Consider the following 8,793-nt stretch of genomic DNA (forward strand, 5'->3'; position numbering starts at 1 on the left):
ACTTTGCCCTTCAACATTCTCTAGAGTACTGCATAAGCACAGCCTCGTTCCCAGGCTCTTTGAAGCACTTCGCGTAATAAACATATATGTTCTGGTTTTACCGTACTTACAAAGAATAATTTACAAAGAATAATTTACAAAGAATAATTTACAAAGAATAATTTACTCTATATCCATCAGAGACGACACGTTGAGAAGTTGCTAGGACTTATATATCATTAATATAGGTTAGAAAATTTTAAATTTTCATCATCAAATACAACAATTTCTCCAGCCAAAAAAGTAATTTACCGCAGTGAGTCACATAAAGCGGAAGCCGGGGGCTTGTTCTCGGTAATGATTTAAAACCAATTCCCCGACACCACAAGTACCCTCGGCACGCCCCTGATGAACGCCAATATGGTAGTATTTTTCGTATAATCTTAGCAAAAAACATTACAAAAAACATTAAAATGATTTACAAACGTTTAACTTACTTCAATATATTTTATGAACACTTAACTATTTCATATAGTCACTCATTTTTCGTTTAGTGGTTCACTCTTCTTAATCGTGTTCAAAACAATCTTTGTATTCACCAGCACTGTTATATTTTTTTTTCAAAAAAAATCCCAACGATCGCAAATCTATATTTTTTTCAAATTCAACCTTGTTTTGCCGATGTTTTTTGTCCATAATTGAGTAGAATTTCCTCCATGACCCGCGTCAAGGTAACATTTGTGGACAAATATGGGCAAAACCAAACTGCTCCGAAGTAATAAGTTTGTGCTCATGTAAATACTTGTTGACTGTGGACAATGCGCTCCATAATTTTGTTCAGTTTTGAGTAGCCATTTGCCACTTTTTTATCCACATATAACTTTGCACGACAACTTTAGTGTTCAACAGTTTTATTCACTGCAGTAATACAAGACAAAATTACATCTAAATACAAGCGATTATACATTATAATATATTTGGGATGGATAACATTACATTTTACATTTGTGTCACCATATTTGGTTTACCATTGGGGAATCATTGCTACACTTGCATCTATGGAATCTATGGAATTATTGATCAAATTTAAATCTATTTACAGTTGATTGATAGCACTATAATAGAGCATACTTTAACAAATTTTGCTTAAGATGGGTAAAATAGTGATAGGTCTATAGTTGTTGGGTGCTTTTGGATCGTTGAATTTGAAGAGGGGAATAATTTTTCCTCTTTTCCAAACATCTGGTAATGTGTGTGAGAGTGATTCGCATTCACGGAATCTTGGAAGTACTTAGATTTAGCGAGCTTGATTTGGTTATTAACATGGTTGAGTTCACGGAAATGTTGCCAATGATACCCGAGTTAGTTTTATGTGCTAGATTTTGATGATAGTCTCGTTCGCGCATTAGCTCAGTAAGTTCAGGTGTGATCTAATGGGATTTACTCGTACATTTAATTCGCTTGGTTTTGATAGGAGCATGCATATGTTCGTCTGCAATTTTTGAAAATTCATTGCACCAAGTGTTAACAGCATTATTGAAATCAGATACGGAATCTGTGAAGGACCAGTCAACATTCTTAAGATCGTAATTGAAACTTTCTACAATTTTCTACAATTTTTCTACTTGGGTCAAGGTACAAATCAACGTTTTCTTTCATTTTTAAACCTATAAGACTACATACAAGAACATGTGTACACAATCTCATCACAGCGTTAAAAACTATCAGGTGGCCCGTTCTACCTCTTATCTCCAGCATCGTAATTTCCCAAGTGTATAATAAACAAGCTCCTTTATGGTGGTACCATAAACCACATCAGCATCACCGAATCTCAATTCAGCAACAGGCAGCGTGTTCTTGTCTGTCAGGTATCCACTGTCTTCACGCCATGTTTCATCATTCATGTCACAATTACATTTGTATCCATTTGCACAGCTGTTGTTCACAGCACATCCGCATTGTCCACTGTCGATGGCCGCTCCACCCCAGTAATTCATCTTTGAACCTTGACGTGATACCCACCAACTCTGTCGCTCACCCTTATATACAAACGTGCTTCCAAGGCATTCATTTTTTATAAACTGGTCACAATTCTTAGACTCGTTCATAATGACAACGATCTGCTCCATGGAAATTTCATATTTGATGGTTTTGTTGTAAGAACCTGCTTTTTCATATCCGCTCACCCGTGTCTTGATTCACTGTCATGTCCAATCTCTGTCACACCAACACCATTCTTAGAAGTCATATCACAATATAAGTTGAACGACAGATTGAGTCCACGGGGCTTGATAGAATACATTCCACTGTCAGCTGTAGGGTTTTTCATACGAATGGCCGTGCAGGAAGACTGTATTGGATGTAATTGTTTGGTATGATTTAAAGTACCTGAATCGAAAAGAAATTTACACTTAATTCATGCCCGCAAAAAATAGTATATTTTATTTGTTTTGTTATACAGGGTGTGTAAAAATAAACTGACACCTTTGAAATTCAAATTAGCTGCAATGTGTCTGTAATCGGCTGTAATGAGACAGAAGTTGCCTAAAATATCTTATGGGTATACGAAGCATACGAAATAAGTGAACCAACTTGCCTGTTATATATGTATATATATATATATAACATATATATAGCATATATATATATATATATATACACCCATTTGCAAAAACGTTGGCCGCAGATAGATAGATAGATAGATACTCGAAGTCTAATTAGAATTGCATATGATTACATTTGCATGGGATTTCTATAATATTACACAACATATGCAATTCTAATTAGATTTCAAGTATCTATCTATATATCTATCTGCGGCCAACGTTTTTGCAAATGGGTATATATATATATATATATATATATATATATATATATATATATATAAATATATATATATATATATATATATATATATATATATATATAACACATATATATAACATATATATATATATATATATATATATATATATATATATATATAACACATATATATAACATATATATATATATATATATATATATATATATATATATACATATATATATATATATATATATATATATATATATATATATATATATATATATATATATATATAACATATATATATATTCCATCTATAGATAGCGCATCTTTAACGCATGATAACAAAACCGTTTTAATAAACTTGTAAATAGTCTCTGACGAAGGTCGCAGGGAGCGGCCGAAAATTTAGTCTTTTAACATTTTAATAAATTTTTCGACCAGATACAAACCTAACTATATATATATATGAGCAGAGTGCTTGATATACCAAATAAAATACAGTAAACTTTAATCACTGAAACTTTGATCACAGTGATCAAAATTTTTAAATAAAAAAGATTGAATATAGGTCTAGACGGACAATGTAGTGACTTCTTCTCATTTAATTGCTAACAACCGAAGGTGTTACTTTTTACGGGGGGGGGGGACTTTTTTAGAGCCCCTGTATAAGGTATTGAGCACACTCTAGTATTTTGTTAACCAAACGACATTATTATTTCTCGTATGTATTTATTGTATGTATTTATATCTAATAATTAAAGCCAAGCGAAACATGACATAATCGGCAAAATAACATAATGGGCTAAATTCCATTCCATTCCATTGTAGATCTAACTCACAAATTCAAATTACATACAAAATTCGAATGTCCAATTGCATTTATTCTAAATTAAGTTGCTGTTTGGCTCTCGGACACCTGCGATGTCAACCCGAACGACATTTGGTCATTTCAGTGTAATTTGTTTTTTCTTCTACTTAAAGATTAAATCTTATCACATAAAGAGTTGTATATGCATCATACCTGCTGAGTGATCTTTTGATTCCGGCGGGTTACTCGTTGGGTCAGGTTTCGGAGGTATCTACATGTAAAAGAGATGACTATGTCGTTAATATACCCATGCAACTTTCCTCTTAGACCACTCTTGCAGGACACGTTATTCGTATTGGCCATATATATTCATGTGCCATGTACAACTATACTATAACAGATGTTCTAAAAATACTCGTATAACACTGTCACTAAGCATAGCTTCACTTTTCAGTAAATATAAAACCCCGGCCTCTTTGACAGAATGGATTCTTTCCTTTAATATGAGCAATTAATATCAAACTCATTTGCTATGGAACCGCGGACATTTGCTCAGGCTTCGTGCCAGTTTTCCAAAATAATTAATTAATTAATTAATTAATTTAACGTTTTAAATTTCAACATGGCGCAAAGACCAGCGAGGGTGAAGAAAATCTATAGACTATGTTAAAACATAAAATATCATAGCTCATTTACTTGTTGATTTTAAACGTGTAAACAGGTGGTGTAAAGTGTTTCGTTTGAGTGCCTTTCGTTGCCTTCCTCTTCCCATACAGCTTCCATACTTATTCAGCATGCAATGAGTACAAAATTAATAAAGTTTTCGAAGGCCTTTTGACGGGCCTGGAATTTGCATAAACCGGCAGTGTTTAGCATCAAAATGTTCGAAATTTATTGTGCTGTTCAGATTTCGATGTATAAATTGGCTGTAGATATTGCCTTGGATGTGTATTACTGAAGAAATGCCCCCAGCACAAGCGCTTTAGAAATTTTCTCACCTGTTTGATTATGTACATGTGTCTGAACTCGGGGTTACTGAACCTACTTCTCTTCATATCATCGTCAGATGTATCTTGAAGGGTTTTGCTGTTGAGCTCACAGCGACCTTTACCGATTCCAGAAATTCTGTAGTTGACCGACACGCATGATCCATGAGCAACGCAATGCATACCGCATTCTAACTCAGTTTCAGCGTGTTTTGTTTCGATGACATGATTCGCTAAATATTTACCATCATCTTTGCGGAAAAATGCTTGGACAGTTGTGCATTCGCCTCGAAAGAATATGCTTGACATGAAGAATAACGCGCATATGCTTGATAAGACAGCCATTTTGACACTAAACATACAAACCTTCTACCCTTGTTTCAAGTTAGTAGATCATTAATTATGTAATAGGTATTATTGTATAGCACTTGTCAAAGTTTTGTTTTCGTAGCGTTTCATTGGTCGAGAGCGAATCACGCGAGAGTGACGAAATTTTGATGTCGCCAGCGCGACCCCCTGCAGAGTGAGATAACGTATTATCTCATGGGAATAACAACTTTATCCATTTGAATTTATGTCTTTTATGAATAGATATTTCGTTGTTTACCTTGTAGTTTGGTTTTTCTTTGACAAGTGGTATATAATAAAAAACTTATTTACTGAGAACTCAGAAAGTGTTAATTGTTCACTGTTGTTATATCAATGTACTTTGCTGAGCAATCATTTGATGGCCGTGTATAAAATGCCCTGCCAATAGCAATATAGGGTGGATGGATAAGATTATTTCCAGACTGCCATCTTTGTCATTGAAAGTGAATTTCCTTTTCTAAATCAATTTTGAGGCTTTTCTTCTATCCTTCAAAGAGCCTTTTTTATTTTGACAATGTTGCTCACATACATAGACATACATATAATTTAACCGTGTTTGCCTACGCTTTCTAGTTTAGTTTAGTTTAATTTAGTTTAATAACTTCATCATCAAAAACGAGTTACAACACGCAGATGATAGGTGAGCAGACAGAGCATAGCCCCATGCAATTGAACCTGCCTACCTCAATTACAAAGTTACGTGCGAGTTACATTAACAATACAAATTAGCAACTAAAGTTCAGTAAAACATTATGGAAAATACAAAAATACAGTTTCTGACGAAACTCGTAGTCGTTTTGCTTCTCAATACGAAATTAATCAGCAAACTCGTACGGAAAAGCTCGGCGACTACGAGTTTTGGCTAATGGAGTAATGGCGTAGACAAACAACACGCAAGAATGATAAATCCTGTATTCGTAGTCGTGCACGATCGCATAGTCGTACTTGTACTCACTGCTAAAGCTCCCTATACTAATTCAGCACGATACGAAGCTACTGTTATGGCCCTATCCTGTGCAGTTCAATATACGCCAGTTATTTGGTTAAAAATACTTAAATAATTTCGAGCTTGTATATTTTGACACTCGATTCCCGAGTATAGTCTTTAGAACATTTCTTTTTAAGTTTTGCGGGGTGATAAATATATCACTCATACTTTTCTTCATATCTTTTCTCATTATAATTACGGGCGAAATTCAATTCAAAAGCCAAAGTATATTGGCTTTTCAATATTTTTGTTTCTTTTTCCAACACTTAGTGTTGTTGCTATAGCAACGTTAATTTGGCTTGTCAATGTTATATGCACGTCCAGGCACTTCAAAAACCTCTAATGATGGTTTGGCAATAATAAAATTTCTCAACCCAATACACTTAACTTTCTTTTAGAGAAACGTCGCGCAAAACGTTAAAATACTCGGTATAGATTTCATGGGGAAATACTTGCATTAAAAGGCTTCATAAATAGATAGAGACAATAAAACTACGTTTATTTGGCACCGCTTGCGCTAAATAGCACGGCTCCATGTAAAAGTGGTTTATCGACGTTCAAAACTTATAACAAGTGTCAAGAGGCCGCTTTCCTTTGTTGACATTTGGAATTATGTTTTAAACCTGTCACGTTCGGCAATTTCTGCTATAAGAGCAAATACATAAGGGCTATTTTCATACGAGCGAATATAAGCTTAAATAATTAGGTCGCAAACTGTCGTATATAAAAACGCTCCATTTGTTCGCGACTAAAATAAGCCGCGGCCTATAAATTAGGCCTGGATTCAGAGGTCGTCGCGTAGTTCTCCTAAAAACTGTTACTTGCATTAAACACCATTTGTTAAACAAAAACCGTCTCAGTGGCTGTAACCTGCGTCTTACGACATTCTGGTCGAGATATTTCAATTCGTTGAGTGCCGACGTGCATGTGCATGACCAGACATTTTTTGCAAAATTTTGCATCGAGAGAGGAGATGTAAATATCCATAATGTTCCTAATTCTTCTGTGAAAATTCTTAAATCACGTGATAAAAACCACTCCTTGCGTTTTTTTCATTATTGATATCGACAAAAGTCAACGCTTATGGATCTTGCAGTAGCGCACTCAGCGTCAGGAAGGTTAAGTTGACTGGTCAAAGTGAGTCCATAATTTATAAACGAAACGTCCACAATGATTGTTATGAAGAAAAAAATTCTCAAACCATTTCACAATAACTTTCTGATAGAAACATCTCGCAAACAAATTGTGATTCTTATTGTATAGTTTTCTGTTTGGATCATATACAGGAACTAATGGGAGAAATTCTTGCATTAAAAGACCACCTGCTCAGTGTTTGTGTATAAACAGTGATCAATAAGCTACGTTTGTTTCGATCGAAACGCTGACGCTAATTAACCTGCTTTGTTAATTTTACTCGAGTTTTACTGGCGTCTAAAAGCTTAATTAAGATTAGGGCGAGAACACGACAGGTTTACCTACCTTTACGATCATGTGATAAAAACCACTCAAACCTCCCTTGAATTTTTTTCGGTATTAGTGCAAACAATTATGTCAATACAAAAATCAACGTTTATAGGCTCTGCACCGTCAAACCAGTCAAACCCAGCGCTGTTGTTAGCAGCATTGAGTTTGCTGGCCCAAGCCCAATTAAAGATACACTAAGTACTCCCAGGAACCCCTAATTCATCTCAACGCCTAACTTTCTTTTGAAGAAACCTCGCGCAAAACGTTATAGGATTCTCGATCGGTTAATTAAAACGTCGCATTTTGGTACAATGCAATTCAAACAATATAATTGCAATAAATAAAGGCAGCTATGACAGCCTGTTTATTATCTCATTGTTGTAGTATTTAAGAGTTATTTCATGTCATCATTTGCTGGTAAAGAGCGATAGTCTAGGACCTGTAAAGGGGTTTGTATGCATTTATTTCATTTAGGACAGACTATCTCAACTGTTTTAGGGTAACATTAGCATAACCACACCCAGAAATGGCATAGTTTACATAGCTCTAAGTCCTGAATCAAAGCTACAGTCTTTCTGAATTGTTTATATGGTTCAGAATGGTTGCTTTTAGGCGTGGTCACTAACTGAACCATGAACTTAGTCTAAGTTTCATACTTTACAACAAAATGAATGTTTATCATTCCAGCTAAACTGCTAATTATGCATAAACTGATTACAGATTCACCTGGCAAAGTCTAATCTTTCCTATTCTCTAAAAATTTTTGTCATATGATAAAAAAATGTTAATTTTAGTATATTTATTATAAATTTCCTACGAAATAACAATATTTTGTTGCGTTATTTCACTGACCCCCCGCCAGAACACGATTTCAGCCAATTTGATCGCCTTTTTTTGCCGTGCATCGCAAACAACATCGAATTATTGTACTTTAAAACGATTCTCGTTGACTAAAGAATTATTCAACCAATTTTCGATGTGTTTTGAAGCAGTGCCATGTCAGGAAATTTTAATTTGTCATCATTTATTCCGAAACCTTAGGTAAAAAAAGTTACTATTTTTATAACTGCAAAGTTACTATTTTTTTGAAATTTAAACTTTTGTGGCAGCGTTGATCACGTGAAGTTTGGTGTTCAACACATCAACCCCAGCATCGTAATTTTCCAAGTGTGTGATAACCATACTCATCCTCTTTGGTACCCTTACGTACATCAGTATCACCAAATCTCAGTTCAGCAACAGGTAGGGTGTTTTTGTCCGTCAGGTATCCACTGTCTTCACGCCATACTTGATCATTTTCGTCACAGTTACATATGTTTCCACCTACACAGTTGAAGTCATGTTACAAAATACTTGAATCGAGGAGTTTAGTACTTGGGGCTTTATG

At 34.7% G+C, this 8,793-nt stretch overlaps 1 protein-coding gene across 1 annotated transcript; it reads right to left on the reverse strand.

The window, feature by feature from the left end:
- Nucleotides 1–2,161: 2,161 nt before the first annotated feature.
- On the reverse strand, nt 2,162–4,930 carry LOC114517608. The gene is made up of 3 exons (XM_028537396.1): nt 4,598–4,930; nt 3,813–3,870; nt 2,162–2,367 (listed from the first exon to the last, which is right to left on the reverse strand). Exons 1-3 carry the CDS (start codon nt 4,928–4,930, stop codon nt 2,162–2,164), a joined length of 597 nt encoding a protein of 198 aa, XP_028393197.1.
- Nucleotides 4,931–8,793: the final 3,863 nt, after the last annotated feature.

This window comes from Dendronephthya gigantea, unplaced genomic scaffold (assembly GCF_004324835.1).
Source record: "Dendronephthya gigantea isolate DGI-Jeju-01 unplaced genomic scaffold, DenGig_1.0 000009F, whole genome shotgun sequence".
NCBI classification, from domain to species: Eukaryota; Metazoa; Cnidaria; class Anthozoa; order Malacalcyonacea; family Nephtheidae; genus Dendronephthya; species Dendronephthya gigantea.